This window comes from Zootoca vivipara, chromosome 8 (genome assembly GCF_965207765.1).
Source record: "Zootoca vivipara chromosome 8, rZooViv2.hap1.1, whole genome shotgun sequence".
Classification (NCBI taxonomy): Eukaryota; Metazoa; Chordata; class Lepidosauria; order Squamata; family Lacertidae; genus Zootoca; species Zootoca vivipara.
The window spans coordinates 2,312,883-2,337,436 of record NC_142591.1 but is presented as its reverse complement, the minus strand read 5'-3'; the positions used below and the strand labels follow the sequence as shown (position 1 = coordinate 2,337,436).

The 24,554-nt window shown below is 42.0% G+C and overlaps 1 protein-coding gene across 6 annotated transcripts in view; it reads right to left on the bottom strand.

The window, feature by feature from the left end:
* The window catches only part of RALGAPA2 (Ral GTPase activating protein catalytic subunit alpha 2), a 187,340-nt gene that overhangs the window by 76,223 nt on the left and 86,563 nt on the right, over positions 1-24,554 (bottom strand). For all 6 annotated transcript variants that reach the window (XM_088675912.1, XM_035101980.3, XM_035101982.3 and 3 more), the window contains 9 exons: positions 22,199-22,327; positions 18,884-19,009; positions 17,512-17,570; positions 16,966-17,074; positions 13,405-13,515; positions 12,573-12,641; positions 6,203-6,340; positions 3,806-3,989; positions 1,804-2,575 (listed from right to left, as the gene is read on the bottom strand). In XM_088675912.1, the coding sequence (XP_088532038.1) occupies positions 1,804-2,575; positions 3,806-3,989; positions 6,203-6,340; positions 12,573-12,641; positions 13,405-13,515; positions 16,966-17,074; positions 17,512-17,570; positions 18,884-19,009; positions 22,199-22,327 (1,697 nt within the window). The remainder of the gene's footprint in view (positions 1-1,803; positions 2,576-3,805; positions 3,990-6,202; positions 6,341-12,572; positions 12,642-13,404; positions 13,516-16,965; positions 17,075-17,511; positions 17,571-18,883; positions 19,010-22,198; positions 22,328-24,554) is intronic.

Genomic DNA, 24,554 nt, shown 5'->3' with positions numbered 1-24,554 from the left:
AGTTTTAAGCTGTTCCTATTTTATTTGTAAGCTGCCTTGAATCCCTGTAAGGGAAAAGGCGGGATATAAATATTGTTATTGGCTCCAACTGCCTTGAGAGACAATGGAGTGTGCCTCCAGGGGTGAAGTCAAACTGCTGCATTAGCAGCACCGAGGTGACCTCCCCAGAGTGCAAACCTGGGCAGTGTTTATTATAAATATAAAACAACTATGTACAGAAAAAGGGCTTTGCATTTGTGTTTCAGTTGTCCCATCTCTTGACTCTTTTTTTTTTACTGTTTCCTCTTTCTGGCTGCTAATCCTGTCAACTCCTTACAAGTGGGCTCTTCTTTCTTCCTTTAAAACATTAAACCTTAAAAAGCTTCCCTATACAGTGGAGCATCGGGCTACATTGCCTCTAGCTTACGTCACCCTCGTTTTGCGACCGGCGCAAACCAGGAAGTACCGTAACGGGTTACTTCCAGGTTCGCACTGTTTGCGCAGAAGCGCTACATCGTGTCTGCACATACGCAGAAGCACTAAATTGTGCCGCGCATGTGTGCAGATGCGACGCTTTGGGTTGCGTCGTTTTCAGGTTGTGGAGGGGCCTCCAGAACGGATCCTCGCTGTAACCCGAGGTTCCACTGTACAGGGCTGCCTTCAGATGTTTCCTAAATCCTATATAATAATGTGCAAGTGTCTCTGTGTCCAGTCCCTGTGTCCGCGCTACTGCGCATGTGCCCCACGGACACAGGGACTGGATGAAGAGACTGCGCGCACGCACGCACGCTCTCCCCCCCTCTGCCTCCTCCAACTGCCGCTCCCGGCCGGACACCGCCTCACTGCAGGGCACGTCGGGGAAGCGAGGGTGGAGGCCGGCGGAGGTGAATGGGGGGAGGAAGGGCGCCTTTGAGGAGCCCGGTCCGGCGCCAGCAACCGCCGCCGCTGTGGCCCCGGAGCCCGATGCCGCCATCTTGGTCCTCCTCCTCCTCCTCCTCACAACCCTCCCTGGCCCGTGAGAGGAGCGGCAGGAGGCCGCAAAGCGGCGACGGCGAGGTAGGCGTTTGTGTCCCGCGGAGAAACGGGGCTTCCCGCCTTGCCAACGCAGGGCTCGCGGCCGGCCCTGGTGCCGCCTCCAGCCAAGCCAGGCCAGGGCAGGGCAGGACTCTGGCTTTCACAAAGAAGAGATGCTTCCTTATAGCTGAAACTTGTCCTCTGGCCTCATTTGGGAACAGGAATGTACACTAAGTAAAGATGTGTATTTCTGCTGGGAAATCCTTAACAATTTGCCAGATTCCTGTCGCCCTGATTTTTATTCAGGAACCCAGCTAAGTGTGATGCATGCTTGTTTCTCATTGTAACAAATTCCTGAGAGGAAGCTGTGATATTCTGCTGCAACAAAAACAGCAGTCTTGTGGTGTCTGAAATACTACCATTCATAGAGGTAGACTCCACTGTTGGGACAGGCTGGGGTGGGAGAGTGCCAGAGTTCTGTCTAGTCAGGTTGTATGGGATCAATTTCTTTTGCCCAATATCCCTGGCTTGGGAGCCAGAAGTGAAGATGGAAAAAGAAGAAAGAAATTTAAAAAAGAGAGAGAGAAAAGAAGAAAGAAGTTAGAAAAAAATTAACCACAGAGAGTTTAAAGAAACTGCAAATCTAGCTTCTGGCTGGTCTGGGAGGCCAGAAGCACCCTCCCTTTCAAAAGATTTTCTGCTTTCCACTGGGTGGATGTGCTTTTCTGAAAATGGGGGCTTCCATTTGGCCTCCTTGATGGAAAGATAGTATTATTTCTAACAATAGCAGTAATCTAAAACCCTACTTACCTTTTATCCCAAGAATTCATTCCCAAGTCATTTAGCAAGAGCCTACATAAATGAAATGGTGCTTGGAGCTGTGCAGGTCTTGGTGCCTCTTGACTTTCAACTTTCATACTGAGATTGAAACTGCATCCATGTGCATACTCATCTTCTATGCAACTCTGCTGCATTATTGCTTCTAGTATATTTTTCTCTTGGTCATGGTTCATGACATATGGCGATGGCGATGGCTCATTCAATTTTAGTTGTGGATGTAAAAGGCACTCAGGACTACTATTGCCAATCCTCTCTAGCAATTTATCAAGAGCATCTTCTCCTTCATATATTTGAAAGAAGTCCATTGGAGGCTCAAAGTTCTGCTTATGATTGTCCAAAACTGCAGTGGATATTCTTTTATTTTCATTTGGTAGACTACCAGCTAATGGTCCATGCATCAGCCTTCCATCCCATGAATACTTCCCTGAGATATCTCTAACAATTACTCTTACTTCTGAGAATGCTGCAGCTGGTTCATTGTCTATCTCCTTTCCAGAAGGAATTTGAAGATAAGATATAAGAGTACTGTCATTAAATACAAATAGTTGTAAATTTGGGCTTCTGAAAACTTCAGAAGACAGTTCTGAAGAGTCCACATATAAGTTGTTGTGATTCTCACTAATAAGGCTGTGAAGAACAGCAGGTCCTCCATTCAGGGGATAATGGCCCAAATTGTTTACTAGATGTGCCATTATCATTCGTGCAGTCAAAGGTATTAATTCCAAACTCCTTCTCCTCCTTTCTGAAAGTAATTAAAAAAAATAAGCAAAGTAAGCCAACTAAAATATGCACAAATATCAAGGTAAATCCTGTTTATATATGGCTCTGAAATTTGGGGGATGATGCATACTCTGATTTAGAGTCAATCCAGCACAAATTTTAGGAGCGATACTAGAAAGATCTAAAAGTACAACCATCTGCAGTCTTGAAAGTAGAGAAAGGCCTACAGTATTCCTAATATATTTGAGGATAGTGATTAGGTTATTTACTCACTGGTTGAATATTAAGCCAGGGATGCAAATGAAGAATCAGGAATGTACTCCAATAAATTGATAAATAGTAATTTATTATCATAGTAAGTAGTAAATTATCATTGTAACTTCCCTGGTATCTCCAAATAGGCCTAGAAGGAAACCCAGTCTGAAATCCTTGGGAGCCACATACATCTCAAGCTGCTGGTGTCTATGCTGGAGAACCCTTCTATGCTATATTCCTGTAAGTTTGAGTTATTCACAGACCCTTCCCTGCATGGAGATAAATGTGTGGCAGCAGTTAACCTGAATGAGGTGCCAGTCTTTTAGTGTGCTCCTATTTGCATGTGTCAGCTCAGAACAGGATCTCAAAATGAGAAACCTGTTGGCTCAGCTAGAGTCTGGGTTTTGTGACAGAAACACTGGCTGTAAGCAAAAATAGTCATATGCAGAAACGGCATTTGTTGCAACATTTATTTAATACAATTTCTAAAGCAGTGTTCACAGAAAGGGAACTTCCCACTCCCTCTTCCCCATTTCAGCATTCCTCACCAGAATGCCCGGAGTGTGGGGAAAGGAGCTGCAGTGATAGAGGAAATCAGGTGGAGATAGCATACACAAGTGAGGTCTCCTGCTCATCCAAGTTACCTCCATCTAGCTATGGACCTTCTGATATCTTAATAGCATAGGCTAAACCTAAATAGTAAATGTGTTGTAGCTAGATAAAGTTCTTGCAAAACATGCACTTTTCTCACAGAGAGCTCTCTAGAACTGTTTCTTAATGTATTAAAGCTAAAATATCTTGCTGTTCTTCGAAGTAGATCCTGGATTCAAGATGGTGACGACAATGGCAGCATTAATCAAACCCTCCAGTCTTAGTTAAGTTTTATAGTTTTACCTCCATTGTTTTAAATGTTTTTAAACGTTTTACAGCTTAGGCTTATTGCTGCACCATTCTTCCCACCTTATTTAATTTACCGGTACTTCAAAGTATTTATTACCTTCAGCAACAGTGAGTAAGTTGCTCAGATCCGCTGAAGACTGAAACTGCATGGGTTCGGAATTCCTAACATTTCCAAGTGGCAAAAATGGATCATAGATATCACTAGAGAGGTCTGCAAGGCTTAAAAGGTATTGACTTTGCTGTGTGTATGTGTTTGAGCCATGAACACAACTATGCAGGACCTGGAAAAAGCAAAAGCAAAATGAGAAATAAATCACAACAGAAAATACTACACTATACTGTTGTTCAGTAGGTTGTGTGTTGGCCATATCCAAAACTCCTCCAATGGTACCACAAACATAAAAATAAATAAATGTGACAAATAAATACTTGTTCTTGGGAGCTTCAACTAGAAGTTGAAGTGAAGCAGACAGAAGGTACTGGTCTCTTGGCCCGACAAAGGCATGTCAGGCTCCTAACACTGACATCAAGCCAGGTCAAATGTAAGACACCATGCTGCCTGCTAATCACAGGGGCCAAGACTGCACACTTCCATTCTCTTTGTGCTTGAAGCAGGCTCTAAAGCATGAATAGTCTCAGATAGTTCACTTGATTCCTGGTTCAAATGAAATGCCAATTGCATTAGGGATGGTATGCCCAACCATTTGTCCTGAATAATGTCATCACAGCAGGATGCCACTTTTTCATGATCTAGGTCCATTCTGCTTCAGGAATAGTGGAAAACCTCTAGGCATTAGAAGTTGGTCACCAAGCTATCCATGCCCATCTTTTCTGTGTCTGATGTTGTATTACATCGGCCATTGTGCAGTTCAAGCCAAAGTTGCTGCGAAAGACTGCACTCTCAATTTTTCTTTTGCAACCACAAACTGAATTGAATCTGGGGCTCCAAAGAAACAATTGGGAACAGCTGCAGACTGAAGTTACAATCACTCAACACCATATTATTTATTTATTTTATATATTTAAAAGCATTTCAATATCACTTAATATTTCAAAAATTTCATAAGTGGTGTATAATCCAAAAAACAAAGAAGGCATCATTTAAACAATCATTAAAACGATAACGTGGGCCCACGGGTGTCAGGTGAGTGGCTCCACCCATTTATCCTCCAGCTTGATCCAGACACACTGAATGGCATGGTTCCCACTCATGCAAGTTGATCGACTCATTTTGTTTTCTTTAAAGTAGATTAAATGTTAAAAATGCAGCACAGTGAGTAACAAAACAAAATTATGTATAATGCTTGACAATGTTTAATTCCTAACAACCTTTGAAAGCATGTGGAGGCCTGTTTGTGCAGAAAAAAAATGGAATTTTATCAAATAAGGCATCCATTTAAAAATAGAGAATATCAATAGTTTCAGTACATTTATAAATAAGATTTTGCTTTTCCTAAATAAAGCATTTGAAAACAAATAGTTTCTCCACCCCCATCGTTCTGCCCGGACACTGAGGTCCAGCTCTGAGGGCCTTTGGGTGGTTCCCTCCCTGCGAGAAGTGACGATACAGGGAACCAGGCAGAGGGCCTTCTTGGTAGTGGCGCCTGCCCTGTGGAATGCCCTCCCGTCAGATGTCAAGGAAATAAATAAATATAAATTAACATCATCATCTTTTTTGATTTGTCTCAGTAAGTACAAAAAGATGTATAAAAGGATGCTCAGAAAGATGCAAAGAGCAGGAATGAGCCCAATATCCAGACTACAGTACAGCTTTCCCAACCTTCCAGGGCTACATTCCAATGGTGGATTGGGGGGGGGGGGGAGCACAAAAGAAAAAATGTAGACACCAGGCACACAGCACTCTTCCCCCCCACCACTCTCTCACGGGTTACATGCAGCCACAAACTCATGCCCTCCAACATACCAGAGAAGCAGGCAGGTAGGCAAGTGCGCACGCACGCGCGCGCGCGCACACACACACACACACACACACACACACACACACACACACACACAGAGTATTTATGGCCCTTTCCACTATAGTGCTGGGGAGTAGGTGGCTGGAAAGATCACTCTGCCTGTTCCTTAGAGAGCTCTCTAAAGAGCAGGCAGATGGATTTTTATCTCTGCATCTTAGCACTAAACACCACAATGCTAAGAGTGGAGATAATCCCTCTGCCTGCTCCTTAAAAGGCAGCATTTTCACCCACCCGAGCACTGGAGCATGGTAGGGAGAAATGCTGCCTTTTACTGCTAGTGGGCTGGGCTTCTCTACTGCTACTGTAGGGGTTAGTTTCCACTCAAATTCATTGAATCAAGCAATCTGAATAAGATACAAAATAAGTTAATGTTTTTTCAGGATTAATGAATTTAATCAAATCTAACTCAAAAGCAGACAATATCCCACTAATATTATAGTTTACTGCTTAATACTTTTGCCTTTGGTCATAACAAACAACATAATAAAGCAATAGAAGGAGAATCATATACTTACCCTATATATGTAATCAAGCAATGGAGCTTTAGAAGAATGTTGATCTTCAAGACTTGAAGTAAACACAGGCTCCAGCAGCATTTTCACTGGTAATGTCATGCACCAGTCCAACAAACAAAGTAATAACGAAACTATAAACTAAATCAGAAATGTGTAAATTACATTAGTTCTACTTAGAAAATATGAAAACCTTGATAAAGTAAGGGAAACATATGCAAATGAATGCTGTATGTATGCGCCCTTGAGCTGATTCATCAGATCCTAAAAGTCGGTTTGTTACCATTGTTGTTAATATGAATAGAGATGTATATTGGATTGTATATATTTGTCCCACTATAAGCCTTCACAGAAATATTGACAGAATTTAGCCCATGTTAATTACTGCAAGTTTTTACCAGATATACCCGGTATGGAGCACCATTTAGGAATATACCTGACTATTCTGGTGCATAAGGTATGTGCTATATGTAATTAATATAAAAATAACAGATCCTCAGCCTGGATTCAGAGGAACTATTTAGGAAACCTAGGCTTGAGACTGCATATAATTGATGGATAAGAGAAAATGTAAATAAGTTTTATTTTAGTATTATACCACATTGTTTCTAAGATCTGTTTTCAATTACAGTATCTATTTTCAGTTGGACTCTTGTATCCTGTTACAGCCTTGGGGATACAGATCATCTAGGTAGGAATCTATCAAGTGCTGAAGATGATCATCCAAATGTCAGGGACCAAATGGAGCAAATAGCACGCAAACCTAGTGGTGGGAGGAAAGAATCCTTAAATAAGAGGCTGGGGTGGGGTGGGGGTGATCAATGGTCTTCAATGTCTATATACTAATGCACAGAGCATGGGAAATAAACAAGATGAACTTGAGCTCTTGGTACAGCAAACTAAATACGACAATAGACATCACTGAAACCTGGTGGGATGAGTCTCATGATTGGAATGTATTAATAGAGGGATACAATCTATTTCTGAGAAATAGATGGATTAAATTTGTAAGTTGAGGCACCACTGTATTAATGAGGTAATGTATAAATTACCTTTACTAATCATGTATATAGTTCATTTTCTAGTTCAATGCTGGATACTTGTAGCAGATCATTTCTTAATTTTGAAACTCTTCCAAATAAAGCCTTTGTTTTAAACCTGTTTGCAACAAGGGGTTCCATTTAATTCTCGTTTGATATTAGTAATGCTTGTTCAAAATTTAGATGATCTACCACACTCTTCCACTGTCATTGGGGCAAGCAGTAAGGTGTGGGTGGCCAGGAAAACCCCCTTTCTTTCCAATTCTATCGCCTTCTTCCACGTATTGCCCAAATGGAGGCGAAAGATGATTAAGCCACAGGCCACTCTGTATGGAGGAGGAAGGAAAGGTGCTCTCCTTTTATCCAGCATCATTCCGATTGTGGAACATCAGCACCCCCGCACCTCACTTTCCTTTGCTCCCGAGGGGACCACTGTACCCTTTCCCCACCACACAAGTGCAACCTGCAGCACCCAGCAAGGGTCGCCCTGTCAAGGGCGGCATCCTTAGCAGAGTAAAGTGGGAGAAGCGCACGCTCCGGAGCTCATGGGATGATGAAAGCAGAGCACAACCTCCCTCCTGCAGTCACCTCGCAAGCCTTATTCAGCCCACCGCCGCATGCTCAGGGGACAGTGAAAGTGGAGGCACAACTCTCTCCTGCAGCTGCCTTCCCGATGATGCATGCTCTGGAGCTCACAGGAAGACAGAAGTGGAGGCACAACTCAGCTGCCTCATTCAGCCCCGGCTGTGAGGGAGGACCAAAGGCTGCCTGGCCATAGTGCGATCGACTGAAATCCATCCAGGGATGCCAGTGTCCTTTCTCTTGGCAGATCAAGATGAGCAGGTGGCAGCAAAGCTTGCCAGGTTTTTAGCTGGGGCAATCAGAATAAGATCCACTATTCGACTTTTGCTTCAAAACCCTAAAATGTATTTCATATAATTTATTTTTATTTAGGGTATTGTTGTTTTATTGCTATGGCCAATGGCTGACGCAAATATTCATTCATTCATCCATCCAGCAACTGACCTGTTGGACATGCCTGGAATGGTGCCAGTGAGTCTGGGTCCAACTCAGGATTACTCTGGGCTATTAGTCTTTCTCTTAATGTGGCCAGTCTTTCTAAAATAGCTTTATGCTCGGTTTGAAGTAATTGGCTGTATGAACTTATTAAGTGCTTTTCTTCAGAAATTCTAGAATTCTTAAGTAGGTCTTGAAAATAATCCTTTTCGGTGGAATTTACTGGAGGAAGGTGTAACTTCCTGATGTTCATTGCTGGAATAAATCAAAGGCACTTCTTTTAAGGTGTGGTTTTCAGACAGACGGGATGGCCCTAGGTTGTATCCTTCCATGCTGAGAGTTGTTTAGGGTCAGGAGAGGTTTCTTCACTGTGTCCAGAAAGACTTGGTTAGGTGATACACAAACTCTGGCCAAAAAATCTTTCCTCTTTAGGAGCAGAGATGGGATTCTATCTGACCTAAATGTTATAATGGATTTTCGTGCTAAAGGATGGGCATATAGAACTTTAATAAATGATAGGCCAATCTCATTTGTTGATAAATGTAATAGCATGCTAAGGTCTTTCAAGGCCCAGGTTTTTGTGTTCCACTGAAATATATTTTCCTGTGGGGGTGAATGGTAACGGCTATCCTATTTGCCTGAAGGATTAAATTTGAATCTTTTGGGGAGCTTCTGACTATGAGGATTGGAAAAGTTGACCAGCTATATTATTATTTGGTGTTTCAATGCCATCCCACTTCTCGGTATTTGGTTTAGGAGGGAACATTTTTTTTAACAGATAACAAACTATTTATCTTATTTGAAATGTTTCTGAACTCTATAAAGATATTTTTGACCGTTACAGCCACCAGATCATATTGTTCAGCAAGGAGTGCTCTATCACTTGGTAGAGAAGTGGGGTTTTTAATATCTTCCTGGCCACTTCCACCTGTGTGGTTATTGCTATTGTTAGTATTAATTGTATTTTTAGCACATGATTGCTGGACTTTCTATTTCTAGAACCTCGAATCTATTAAAGGTAGGAATTGTAGGTTTATTATCATCCAATGCTGAGGTATCAGATCCAAAAAAGCTCATCCATTTTTAGCTGTTTAGTTTGGAGGTGGGGTGGGAGAATGGTTAGAACTACTTCACGGGCACTATCTGGAGCCCATTTCGTTTAGCTGTTGATTAAACATTAGGGTACATTCATAAACTACATTCATATCTCTCTCTCTATATGAATATGTGTGATCAAATGCTATACAGTGGTACCTCTACTTACGAATAACTCTACTTACGAATGTTTCTACTTACGAACGGAGCTCCGTCCGCCATCTTGGATGCGGTTTAGATAGGATTTTTTCAACCCTATTTTTAGGTACAAATTTTTTCTCCCAATGCATTCCTATGGGATTCAACTTACAATTTTTTTCGACTTACGAATGTGCGTTCGGAATGCATTAAATTTGTAAGTAGAGGTACCACTGTATCTACAAAAAGCAAGTTTTAAAAGAATGAATTATTGAAGAGAGAATATGTTATCCTAAAATCTGTTAGGTTAGGCCTGTCCATCAGGAAAATAAAAAGCCAAGCCAAGCAATAGTTAATAAATAATGGCTGCTGTCAGGGGGTTGTTGCGGCTACTCTCGAGTAAAGATGTTCCAGTCCGCGCTGTCTTTAAGAGTTTTATTGTGCATACTATTTACAGTGCAGAGATATCAGAAAACATGACCACCTAGTCGCTTTCAGAATCCGGCAATGGCTTCTGTCTGCTTTGGGGCCAGCATAAAAGCCTGGGCACCCCAAAACGCCACCCCTTAGCCCTATGGGTGGGCATGCGCCTCAATTCGGAGGCCAGAAGGAGAAGTCTCCCCTCTTGCTGGCTGGGGTGGCGCCTGGGCTCCAGCATCTCGCTGAGCCCCTCATCCGCTGTCCCTCGACCAGAGCGGTGCCGAGGCTCTGACGCGTCTCTCAGCCCTTCCTGCCTGCTCTGTTCCCCAGAGCGTGGCCAGGGCTTGGACGACTCACTGAGCCCCCCTCCTCCTGACTCGCTGCTCGTCATAGCTGCCAAGTTATCCCTTTTTTAAAGGGATTTTCCCTTATGCTGAATAGGCTTCCTCGCGAGAAAAGGGAAAACTTGGCAGCTATGCTGCTCGTGCTATCACTGGGCGAAGTGCTGGTCAGGATGATGGGAGGCTCCCTGTAGGGAGTCCCCCTGACAGCTGCTAAATGCAAAACCACAGAACAACAGACCTCATCATATAAAGAAATAATTTATCAGTATGAGGCAAGCCAGTTCAGATGCAAGTCCTGGTGTTTATCTTTAAGGAACTTCGAGGGCTCAAATTTTTGTAGAATATGCAAATGTCCATTCTCTTTTGTTCCAGACTCCTCAGGGTCTCCTTTCACTCCACAGGTCATACTCTTTATAACAGTAGACCACACTTCTTAGCACTCCGTTCAGTTCAAACAGAGAAAAGTTCTAGTATATTCTCCTTAAGTCCCTGGTCCCACTGGATGTTCTTCCTTTCCAGTCGAACTCCCAGTCTGCACAACCCAGTAGGTCCTAAAGGTTTTTGAAATTGGCCTTCTTAAAGTCCAGAGTGCATGTCCAACTGCACTCAGCTTTCCTTTGCATCTGAATTATGAAACCCAGGAGGACATGATCACATCTTTCTGAGTGATTCCAAAAAGTGTATTTTCATGATACACTTACTGATATTAAAGACTGCGAGTGTACTAGTCAGTAAATAAGTCTACTAGAATATTTTTTAAGAAAAGAGATAGATAGATAGATAGATTATAGACAATTATTATTGTTATTTATTTAGACCAGGGGTCGGCAAACTACGGCCCCCCAGGCCAAATCAGGCCCACCTGGGTCCTAAATCCAGCCCACGCTGTGAAGCCGGAACTCGCCGTGAAGCGAAGACTCCCAGCGACAGTGACGGAAGGAAGAGGCCGAGCAGCAGCGGCTCTGCCATTTAAATGCCGCACTTGGTTTACCTCAGCAGCGTTTGATTGGCAGAGACGTCCCCATGCTGTGCTGAGGTAAACCAGGTGCGCTGTTTGATTGGTAGAGCCGCCACCACTCGGCCTCTTCCTCCCACCGCCGCTGCTGCTCTGGTGCTCCTGTGTGCCAGAGAGCAGAGCAGATGAGCTCGCTCTGCCTACCCACAAGAAGAAGAAGAAGAAGCAGCAGCCCCTGGGTGACGGCAGCCCCTGGGAAGGTAAGTGCAGCAGCTGGGGCTGGGGCTGGGGGAGGACTACTTGCCCCTCTTGCCTCTTCTTCTAGCTCCCTCCTGGTGCTGCTTTTCCAGCCCGCCACAAAGTCTGAGGGACAGCGGACTGACCTGCTGCTAAAATTTTTGCCGACCCCTGATTTATACCCTGCCTTTCCCCCAGGTCTAGGACTCAAGGCAGCTCACAAAAAATAAAACAAAAAAAGATAAAACAGAGATAGCTAAAAACATATAAAAAATATAGTTAAAAAGTAATCAAACTATAATGGAATTAAAACAATGTAAAAGGAATTTATTAAAATGCAGACAGTAAAAACAGCACAGTTCTTTCATTAAAAGCAGTCAGTTCTGCTGGAATAAAGAAGTCCTCACCTGCCAGTTGAATGGCACCCATCTAACTTCTCTAGGAAGGGAGTTCCAAGGCCCTCTCTTTTGTCCTCACCAGGTATGCCTGTGAGGGTGGTGGGACTGAGAAAAGGGCTTCCATCTCAGAGCCCAGCCAGGTCCATTGGGGAAAATACAGTCCTCAAACAGCCTGAACCTAAGTCATATCAATATGTACCTTACACAATAGTTATAAAAGGCACTTCACTTTATACACAGACTTGTGTTTTTTTGTGCCTTTGTTTAATAGACAAAGAAGAGGTTCACTTTTATGGTTTGGCTGTGAACAAATACTGTCACCATCAGTTCAATTGTTTTGAAGAACTGCTAATCATTTTTGCAGTTTGAAGGAAGAACAAGTCCACAGCTATTCAAGCCCAGTTGACTAAGGGTATGGGCTCTATAGCAGGCATCTCCAAACTGTGGCCCTCCAGATGTTTTGGCCTACAACTCCCATGATCCCTAGCTAACAGGACCAGTGGCCAGGGAAGATGGGAATTGTAGTCCAAAACATCTGGAGGGCCGAAGTTTGGGGATGCCTGCTCTATAGCAACAGGTTTTAGATTGGATTTTTCAGCCTGGGAAATATACAATGTATGTTTTCATACTCCCACTCATTGCTGGATCAGGGGGACAGTGTTTAAACATCAACTCCACAGTAAAAACCATAATACCAGGACAAACCATTGACAGTTTAACATTCCATACCTTTTTATCACCTTCCACGGAGGAGTATTCTGCACTAGGCAACAGAAATGCAATTGTGGCCACAAGGATCTGTGTAAATACAATTTCAGAAGGATAAATTTGCAGACATGTTCTATTTTCCAAAGTCATTCTTGAAGCAGGTGTCAAAAGTTTAAGTGAAATTTGAAGTTGACCTAGTTCATAAGAAACTAAACACCTACTATCTCCCATGTGTCCCATTCATCTTTCCCTCCACTTTTCTAGTACTACAGAAAAAGAGGTGGGGAAAATAAATCTTTCCTAATCTTACCAAATTTTACAACTAGAAACACACAGAAAAATTAAGCACACATCATGCAAAGCTGCTTACTCTGCTTACAATTTAAATCTAGTTTTAAAAAGTCATCATGCTTTGGGCCAACAATTCAGCTAATACCAAATAACTAAATTACATCAGTTGTGACTGTAGATGTATACTAAATATATACTTAGATCTGTAGTGTGTTGTCTGAATAAGATATCACCATTTTTGTGTGTGTATAAGACGATGTTTTTCGCTAAAAAAATTAGTCCAAAATAGAGGGTTGTCTTATACAGGCAATATTACAGTCCAGCACTCCAGCTGCTGGTTCTGCTTGGACCCTCCTCCTGCTTCCTATCGTGAGCTATCACTCGCTCGCTCGCTCACCCTGCTTTGCCTGTTTTTTTTTAGCCCTGTGGTGAATTCAGGGCTAAAAAAAAAAGATTGTCTTATACATGGGGGCATCTTATACATGGTAAGTTATAGTACAAAATTAAGCATAGTATATCTGTTAATGAAAACTATACACAAATTTTAAAGAGCTAAACATACTTCAATAATTTTTCTGGGTAGAGAAGATTTGTATTCCTCAAGTTCTTCCCAATAGGAGGTCAGTAATTGAAAGACATCACAGGCTTCCTGTGCTACCTGTTTGTTGCAAAACTAAAAAGAAGAAACAAAACACCAATAATAAACCCACAAAACGGAATACAAACAAATTGGAAACATTTCAGATACGGCAAATAGTTACTACAGATTCTTGTTTAATTAGCCCAGTTTGGACTAAGTAAGAGTTAATGCAGAGTAGGAGAGCAGGCTCATAGCTACCTGCTTTGTGCTCAAACCGAATGTAAAACTATTATTTGTATTTATATACTGCTTTAAACTGATGTATCTAAGCAGTGTATGGGAAAGCAGTACATAAAACATCAAATACAAATAAGGTATCCAAATTACAGCAAAACATATAGATATATAATATCATTTTCTGGGAATATATAATGCAAGTACAATCCCCATTTAAAACAGAGAGTGCAAGTGTGTGCACATTGGATTCAATGTTCAGTGGAAATTATAATTTCCACTGAACATTGAATCCAATCCAAAGGCATTTTACACCAACATTCACTTGATCTGAGTCTCCTATTTTATGTACTGTGTTGTTGCAATAGGATTATTTTAGCATAGTTTAATTACAGATGTTTATAGCTTGTGTAATTGATTTTTACACTTGTAAACTGCTTAGAAGCCTATTTTGACATTAAATTATATGTAAGTAAATAAATAAGTAAGTAAGACCCAGGTGGCGCTGTGGTTAAACCACTGAGCCTAGGGCTTGCTGATCAGAAGGTCGGCGGTTCGAATCCCTGTGACGGGGTGAGCTCCCGTTGCTTGGTCCCAGCTCCTGCCAACCTAGCAGTTCGAAAGCATGTCAAAATGCAAGTAGATAAATAGGAACCGCTACAGCGGGAAGGTAAATGGCGTTTCCATGTGCTGCTCTGGTTTGCCAGAAGCAGCTTTGTCATGCTGGCCACATGACCTGGAAGCTATACGCCGGCTCCCTCGGCCAATAATGCGAGATGAGCGCGCAACCCCAGAGTCGGTCACGACTGGACCTAATGGTCAGGGGTCCCTTTACCTTTAAATAAGTAAGTAAAGGGGACCCAGGTGGTGCTGTGGTTAAACCACTGAGCCTAGGGCTTGCTGATCAGAAGGTCGGCGGTTCGAATCCCTGTGACGGGGTGAGCTCCTGTTGCTTGGTCCCAGCTCCTGCCAACCTTGCAGTTCGAAAGCACATCAAAATGCAAGTAGATAAATAGGAACCGCTACAGCGGGAAGGTAAACGGCGTTTCCATGTGCTGCTCTGGTTTGCCAGAAGCGGCTTTGTCATGCTGGCCACATGACCCGGAAGCTATACGCCGGCTCCCTCGGCCAATAATGCGAGATGAGCGCGCAACCCCAGAGTCGGTCACGACTGGACCTAATGGTCAGGGGTCCCTTTACCTTTAAATAAGTAAGTAGGGACACGGGTGGCACTGTGGTGTAAACCACTGAGCCTTGGACTTGCCGATCAGAAGGTCGGTGGTTCGAATCCCCACGACGGGGTTTGGTCCCAGCTCCTGCCAACCTAGCAGTTTGAAAGCACGTCAAAGTGCAAGTAGATAAATAGGTACCACTCCGATGGGAAGGTACATGGCGCTTCCGTGCGCTGCTCTGGTTTCGGCAGAAGCAGCTTAATCATGCTGCCCACATGACCCGGAAAAACTGTCTGCAGACAAACATCGGCTTCCTCAGCCAATAAAGTGAGATGGGTGCTGCAACCCCAGAGTTGTTCACGACTGGACTTAACTGTCAGGGGCATAGCTGCCAAGTTATCCCTTTTTTACAGGGATTTTCCCTTATGCTGAATAGGCTTCCTCGTGAGAAAAGCGAAAACTTGGCAGCTATGGTCAGGGGTCCTTTACCTTTATCTTTTAAGTAAGTAAGTAAGTAAGTAAGTAAGTAAGTAAGTAAGTAAGTAAGTAAGTTCCAGATTATGCAGACTCCATCTGCTTAAATTCAAGACTAGAGTCACATTATGTGGGAGCATTTTGCATCTCTTCTGTGCTTGACATAAAAAAAGTGTTGTTAAGAACCCTAGTTCCACTAACAACTCTGCGCATCCTCTGTGCAACATTCTGTGAAGCCAGAAAGCTATGGACCCTGAACCCTGTTAAACCTATGTAACACAATATATGTCTAAAAGGAAATACTCAAGGTATCTCTGGGAGTTGAAACTTTCTAGCTTCCTGGATATTGCAATGGACTTGAAAAATTAAGAAAATATGGTATGGTGAATGCTTTCCCCCTCGATCTCTGACTAAGTGGGAATCTACGTGAAGAGGAGACGGTTTTCATATCTGGAATGTACAAAACCATTGTCAACCCTGTGTTCAGGACTGGTGCTGGATAGCCCCAGTTGAAAGACCACAGATATCTCTGTGACATAGGCCTCTGCTCCCAGGCCACCTCTCCCAGACTCTGCCTTCGTGTGGATAACTTTCATTTTAAAGGTACAACCATCTTGTCTGAACATGGGCACTCCTCCTGTGTTCCATAGTCTTCCCCTGGTTTACTCCTTGCACTGTTGGTGCTGTGAAAAGCATTTGTTTCATCAATCTCATGTGCCTGTCTTGTCAAAGGTCTTGTCTTTTACTCTGCAGGTGCTGGTGGTATGGGAGATGGCTCTGTGAACTCCTGTCAGGAGTAGGCTCAGAACCCAAAACCCTGTATGACTCCATAACTGGAGATGCTACAGCCTCAGACTCTGAACCTTGATCACTGCAAGATTCTGTCAAATATGTCAGCCAGCTACTGATCTACTGAGTGTGTAGAGGTCCCCCTGAGGACTGATTGCTTGGTAAAGGCACCTGGAAATTGTAGGTTTGGGGTATGTGCCTTTCCTGAGGTAGGCTTAATGGAGAATTTTTCCCTTAAGGAAGGAACTAAGGAAAGGGATAGAAAATAAAAATAACTAGTTGTCTTCTTTTTCCTCTTATGAAAAAAGGTGTGTGCACGTGAGAGAGAAGAGCAAAAGAATGAACTCAAGTAGCAGCTTCTGTCTCCTACCTGTTACCTGCTACTCAGGCATAGGCAGTGTGGAATGCTGTTTGTTGCAGATATTTATTAATATGCAGTTCATGCAATATGACCCTGCCTATTGTCAAGAGGAGGTGCTGTCTTAGATGACTTCCTTCCTCTGGCACCTTGGAAACACATTTTTTGTTTAATTTAAAAAAATCCTGTCAAGAAATTCTATACTTTCCTCAACATTTCCATCAGAAAACAATAGGTGCAGACTGATAAATATTGGAATCAAGTTGTAGGTGCAATGCAACAGGGACTTAAACTGGAACATTTCTTTCAGAAATGTATTAGCAAGCAATTTATTGTCTTAAGTACATAGCAAATGGTTTAATTTCCAAAACTTCGTAATTTGTGTTGACAGATTGAATTTGAGAATCTTCCAAACAGTTTAATAAAATATTCTAAATATTTAAAACACTCTTTGGTTGAAGGCAAACCCCACAATTTTGCACAATCAAGTCATACAAACTTGTGTCATACTGATACCTTTAGTGTCACACCTAAAACATTTATTGCATCCTTTACTTGGGCATGGTTTGTACATTGCACTAGTTCTTCACATATCCAAAGCCCAAGGCAGCAAAGAGCTAAACACCTTAAAAACAAGAAATATACAAGTCAGTAAGCCATCATGTCCCTCTTATTTTTCAGTTCTATGAACAACTGAATTGTAAAAAGAGAGCAACACATGTGGATTCAGATAGTTGCTGTATTATGTGACAATCTTGTGACATGACTTGATCTTAAATCCAACTTTAGTTCTGGCACAGCAGCTCCCTTTGGTCTTGTTTGACCAATGATTCCTATGCTAGTGCTGTTATAGCAACATTAACAAAGGAAGCATCACTTTCTCAGCCACTGAATAGAGTCAAGTGGTATTTCCAGTTGTAACCCACTTTCTGGGTTTACGACTGCGCTTTAGTTACAGCGGACAAAGTAACAATAACATCAGGCAATTATAACCCTTCTACACAAATAATTTATTCTTCAATTTATATTCCATAATATTTTCTGTTCTATTCAGTATTTTACCTTGAAGCTTCACTTGGCTCATTTGCAGCATTCTTCAAAAGAATATTTATGAGGTAGCACTACAACAAAAAATCATGACCGTAAGCAATTTACTTCAAACAAACATATTGCAGAAGAACTCCAATTTCTATCCTTAGTCAAATATAATAAAATGGAGCAAATTTCATTGATCTCAATTTTATTACTTAAAATATTTCAACTTTTTTGTTTTGTTTTGTTTTGTTAACCCATCTGTAATCATTCCCTCTCTTGTTCTTAGTGGAAATTCTGCAATTAATTCATTAATGCAATTAATTCACACCCTTCCTCTCAGAGTGTTGCCAAATGTACAATGCTCTCGCCTATCCTTTAGGCAACTGGTATGTTTTGTATTTGTTTTTTTTAGGGGCGAAAATCTGCATTCTATACATGCTGCAGCCATTTCTGCACTTACCAAGTAACCTCTGTAAGATCCAAAAGAGGCATGAGAGTAGTGGGGTGAGGGCTGGAGAGATCAATTTGTTTGCTGGCATTCACTGTCACTGCCCCAGAAAAATTGTCTTGCCCCATATGCAAATGCTTCCTCCAGGAATTGCAGGCTTGGATGGATGCCATTTAAAAAAACCCTTCTATTTAATTTTGTTAAACTTCCTATTCTCTTATTCAACTAAACAAGTTTAGTTCAACTAAATTGATCAATTGCATCTGCTGCGCACAAACCTTCCTTACCTCAATACATATGATAACATACCCTCTAAAACGCCGAGGCGAAAAACTGCACTGCACGTCTTTTGGGGCTGTGCTCCCACATGAATCACATGACATTCGTGAGATCATAGCCCTGAAAGACACCCTTTTCCAGGGGCCTAAAATTGTGTGTTTTGGGGCACCGTGTGAGATCATGACCCTGGAAAAGCACTTTTCGGGGTGAGACCACAACACGAAATCACAGCACCCAAAAACGTGTGGTTTGGGGTGCAATGCTCTTGCGTGAAAAAAATGGGATGTCCCAAGAATTGAGGGGTATGTGATGCTCTACATTGAAAAACAGCTGGGGAAACCAAGGTGAGACAAGTAGCCAAGTGAATATATTGGAAGATATCTGCAGTGTATCTCTGGCAAATAAGTATTTTGAATCTTGAAAAAGAACCTCTGTCCCCTCTTCTCTATTTTGTAACCATGACACTTTTAGGTGTCTTAGCTTTAGTATGTGGGGAGGCTCCCCCCACTAGATGGGGCAAGGCTTCTCCAGTTTGCATCAGCCCTGTCACAAGAGTAAAAGAGAAGAAATGGCCTGCTCTGGATACCCCCAATCCACCAGTAAGAAATAAGAAGGTACACATAACTCCCCAAATTTGTAAAATAGAAATCAGCTAACTGTGAAAACATTTACTTTGACACCTGTGGTTCCAGTGATGACTTCTTCTTCAGCAATGGGTTGCAATAATGGAATTTCTTGATAGAGGTTAGGAAAGCAAACCAGAGAACCAAGAATGGTATGTGCTTCTAAGCGTGGGGTCTATAAGCAAAACAGAAAAAAGAAAAGGAAAAAAGAAAGTAATCTTGTCAATTAATAAAAATTATAAATCCAACAATTTGCAAATCCCACTTAAAACAGTATTACTTAAAATTGTCAGTTGGGTCATTCTAAATTCTGGCCTGTTGTTTACTGCTGTCAGCTAACACCGCAAAAGGCTCCAGTCTTAGTTTTGCTTACATATACAGTAATATTAAGCAATACTAGTGGATACTGAGACACAGGCAAAGACTGCAGTATGGATAATTTAGAGGAATCATGCATGCTGGTACACAAGAAGAGCAAGCAATGCAGAAATTATTTCTGATGCTACAGCCTTGAGCATAGACAGGAATGTAACAGGTTGTAAGGGAACAGTCAAAGGTTTCCTGTGAAACATCTGTGATTCTGCCTTTGAGCACTCAGGGATTCAAACCCACGAGTCTAATACAGTGGTACCTCTGGTTAAGAACTTAATTCGTTCTGGAGGTCCGTTCTTAACCTGAAACTGTTCTTAACCTGAGGCACCACTTTAGCTAATGGGGCCTCCTGCTGCCGCTACCGCGTGATTTCTGTTCTCAACCTGAGGTAAAGTTCTTAACCCGAGGTACTACATCCGGATTAGCAGAGACTGTAACCCAAAGTGTTTGTAACCCGAGGTACCACTGTATGACACCACAGGGGGAAAAACTGCTGTACAAATTATTTGGGAGCTTCATGAATAGTGGTCCACTATGTGTACTGTGTGTGAAATGATGCATTGTAAACTGTAGGATAAATGCATCATCTTATATTACCATAATTACCGTATATGTTTTAAACTAATACAATAATCAGGGAAGAGAATCCCCATTTGTGTACAGTCATACTAACGGAACATTGTGCACTCTACCATTATAAAAAAACCAGTAACGTTTTCTCCAGCAATGTAGGTGAAGCAGACAAAACAGCTCATAACCTGCATAAATAGTCTATGTCTGCTGCTTATTTTAATTTTAGCATTCTGCTTCTGCAAGGAAACGATGAAGGAAGGATTGTATTGTGAAAAAAAGGTTCTATACTGAAGCATCTATTTGAATTCTACATGCTGGGACATCCACAAAAGGAAAGGCACTTGACTGCATCTTGGAGACATCTCACAGGCTGCAGATGGAAACGAGACATTAAAATAGGTTCCTCTCCTATTGCAGGTCCCCATGACACAGTCCAAGCTGATCAGGAAGGCTGCCAAGCCACTAGAGAGGGTTTTCAGAAGGTATAGGTGGCTACAGGGGGAGGAAAAATAGTGCAGGTGTGATACTTTCTGCATGCAAACTTTGGATCGAACCTAAGTGTCTTCTCCCCTTAAAGCACTATATAAAATAGCACTAGCCACTTGTAAATCTAGTGTTCTTATAGGGCATGCAAGGAAAAATAATAATTTCCCCATTCATATTAAAGTTTCATTCATTTCATCTTCCATTTGTTTTAATTTTGTTTACCCCACCAAAAAAAAACCCCAGTTTCAATGGGAATCCCCACCTGCCTTTCTTCAGCTACTTTTAACTTACGGTAGTTTCTTTTCATGCAAATGACACAGAGTTTTGATGCATTCTGCCATCCCTCCCCAGGATCAGAGCTGCCAAATTTCAGATAAAAATGGGGAAACTTTGAACTAATTTGTTTCATTTTCATTTTTTTAAAAAATGATTATTCATCTCTGGTGTCCAGATGGCAGCGAGGTCCAATTTAAAGTTACTACAAAAACATTCATATTTCAACATGATTTTCTTTGCTGGCTTGGATGACCAGCTAAACAGAAAATGTAAAATACCTTACAACAGAGAGGTTGCTTAGTACTGGCAATCAAAACAGAAAAATCCCAGTGTAGACAGTATAATTTCACATGTTGACTCTGCTATACAAACATGGCTTTGGTTTTTTTGGATGTTGAGTGATAGGCCAAGCTTTTCGTAAGCTTCTGCAAAGATATTTAGGATGGTTTGGAGGGAAAACGTAATGCTGGTGGTCAACAAAAGAGGTTTAAAGACTGTCTCAAGGCAAATCTTAAAAAATGTAGTATAAACACTGACAACTGGGAAACACTGGCCTGCGAGCGCTCCAGTTGGAGAACAGCCTTTACCAAAGGTGTCATGGGCTTTGAAGAAACTCGATCTCAGGACGCAAGGGAGAAACGGAAGGCACACTTGGCAAATCCACACCGTGATCAACTCCCGCCTGGAAACCAATGTCCCCACTGTGGAAGGACGTGTGGGTCCAGAATTGACCTCCACAGTCACTTATGAACCCATTGTTAAAACCGTGTTTATGGAAGACTATCTTACTCAGCTATGAGTGATCGCCAAAGAAGAAGAAGACAAACATGGCTATAAAAACTGGTCTTGCTGCTTCATTTCACCAGCAAGCACATGTTGTTATTATTCTGAGTATATCTGGTTATTTCTAAAGACATATATGCTCATATGACAAGCTACCATATAATTAATGAGCATTACATATACCAGTAAGATTGAGGCCCAATGTGGTCACATTTTTGAATTAGCAAAATCTGTATTGACGTGCATCATGCCACAAAGTCAAAAAATCACAATGAAGATGCACACCTACACGTTTCATCAATGGTAAACTATATTAATAGTGTATGGTTATGGTTAATGTACAAATTCCCTTAAACAACATAAGTCCTCCATAGCTACCATCTTTAGGTGTACCACACAAACCTTTATGGCAATATGTAATAGTAATATGGCAATACCACTAATAAATGGTAAGACTGTCCCTGTTCATTTAGTTCTCATGATACTATGCTTGGGCTATTACTGTATCTAACATGGATATTTTTTTAAAACCAATCCTTGCTCCAATCCTTTACAGAACATATGCCAGTACAGATGTATAACAAAAACTTAATAACATTCTGAAACCCAACCCTTGCTTTTAGAGTGCAAATGTGCTACAATATTAGTGGGGATATGATTTCTCACATTTTGTCCTTTTGATGAAACACCTTTGCAAGACTAGGATGTCACCTTATTCTACAATTTCACACATCAGCTGCCATGCTGTCTGCCCCAAGAGCCCAGTTTCACATTGTGCTAATGAGTCAACACCTGTTAAGAGTAGAGAAATCTGAACCTTGCTAACAATTGTGCACTCTCATAGGAACAGGACACCGAACATTGCCATACTTACCTCTAACATGTTTGTACTCAGGACTCTGGATGCAGCTGTTATGAAGTCTCCTATTAGCAAAGTGAAGCCAGGTAAACCCAAGAAGAAAAAGCAGGGGGGGCAGTGTCTGATCACAGTATTTAAAACATCCTGAAAAGGAGAAAAAGTTTAAATTTTTGAACTTGTTAAGGCCAGATTGCTTACAAACACTAATAACTTTTCCAATTGACAGCAGTGTCATTATTCCATACCCATGCAGTGGTTTCAAACATTTATAATAAAAGGGTTCTTCCTTTTTTTACTAGCATAGATCCAGCATTTGAGTTGAAAAGCAGCTGACCAATACTTAGATGGACACAGGAAGAATGTAGAAAGCTGCCTTATTAGTCAGGCTGTTTGTTCATGTAGTACAGCATTAGAATAATAGAATCATAGAACTGTATAGTTGGAAGAGACACCAAGTCTCACCCCCTGCATTGAAGGAATCTCAGCTAGATCATACATGACAGGTGGCCATCAAATTATTCTAATAATTGAAAGACGAGAAAGGGAAAGATTACATTGGAAACACTTTAATGAGAAATTTTTTGCTATGAGCTTCATAAGCGAAATCAGAAATCACAAAAACAGGAACCACAAAAACTTATAGACTCATTCTACCTGCAGCACATAGAGATACATAGTGGGAAAATGATTGCCAAAGTAGTAACTCATGAAGGAGAGTTATCCACCTTCCGAAGGAGTCTGTTCCATTGTCAAACAGCTCTTACTATCAGAAAATTATTCCTGATGTTTAGTTGGAATTTTATTTCTTGTAACTTGAGACCCCCAGAGCAAGAGAAAACAAGCTTGCTCCATCCTTCATGTGACAGCCTTTTAGATATTTGAAGGTGGCTATCACATCTCCTTTCAGTCACCTTTTTACTAGGCTAAACATACTCAATTCCCTCAATGGTTCCTCATAAGGCTTGGTTTCCAGACCATCTTGGTCACCCTCCTCTGCACACATTCCAGTGTATCCTTCTTAAATTGTGGTACCCAGAACTGGACACAGTACTCCAAGGGTGGTCTGACCAAGGCACAATAGTGAGGTACTATGAATTCCCTTGACTGGGACACTATACTTTTGTTGCTTCAGCCTAGATTGGCATTAGCTTCTTTTGCTGTTGCATCACACTGTTGGCTCATTTTATGCTTGTGGCCTACTAAGACCCCATGACCCTTTTCACATGTGTACCCAGGTGTCCCCCATCTTATATTTGTGCAGCTGAGTACAGAACCTTACATTTGTCCCTATTGAAATTCATCTGTTAAGGTCATTCTGAATCCCAATTCTATCTTCCCCAGCATTGGCTAAACCTCCCAGTTTGGTGTCACCTGCAAATTTGATGAGTATCCTCTCAATACCTTCATCCAAGTCATTTATAAAGATGTTGAACAACAATGGGCCCAGGAAAGAATCCTGTGGCACCCAACTGGTCACTTTTTTCCAGGCTGATGTTGAACCATTAGTGAGCACTCTTTGTGTGGACATTATCTACTCTGATTGGAAGCAGTTTTCCAGGATTTTAAAGGTAAAGGTAAAGGGACCCCTGACCATTAGGTCCAGTCGTGACCGACTCTGGGGTTGTGGCTCTCATCTCGCGTTATTGGCCGAGGGAACCGGCATACAGCTTCCAGGTCATGTGGCCAGCATGACAAAGACGCTTCTGGCAAACCAGAGCAGCACATGGAAACACCGTTTACCTTCCCGCCGGAGCAGTACCTATTTATCTACTTGCAGTTTGACGTGCTTTCAAACTGCTAGGTTGGCAGGAGCTGGGACCGAGCAACAGGAGCTCACCCCGTCGCGGGGATTCGAACTGCCGACCATCTGATCGGCAAGCCCTAGGCTCTGTGGTTTAACCCACAGTGCCACCTGTGTTAGGCAGAGGTATTTCCTATGATCCTGTTAACTGGATTTGGCAGAAGCTGAATCAGAAATTTTCTGCTTTGCAGGCATGTACCACTGAGCTATGGAATCAATGATGTCCATTTGCCTTGTGTAGTCTGTTAACTTTATTGTCTGTCCAGCTAATCACAGCCCGTGTCATGTTTTTCTTTTCACTGAGGTCTGTTCCTGTTCTGACTGCTCCAAGAGCTTGTACTTTAAAGAGAGGATTAGAAAAATTCATGGACAATAGTACTATCAGTGTCTGCTAGTCATAATTGCTATGTTCTACCTCCACTGTTGGAGGCAGCGTGCCTCTATATACCAGTTGCTTGGAATCTTAAGGTGGAGGGAAGAGTACAGTTGCACACAGGTCCTGTTTGCAGGCTTCCCATTGGCACCTAGTTGTCCCCTGCGAGAACAGAATGCTGGACTACATGGGCCTTT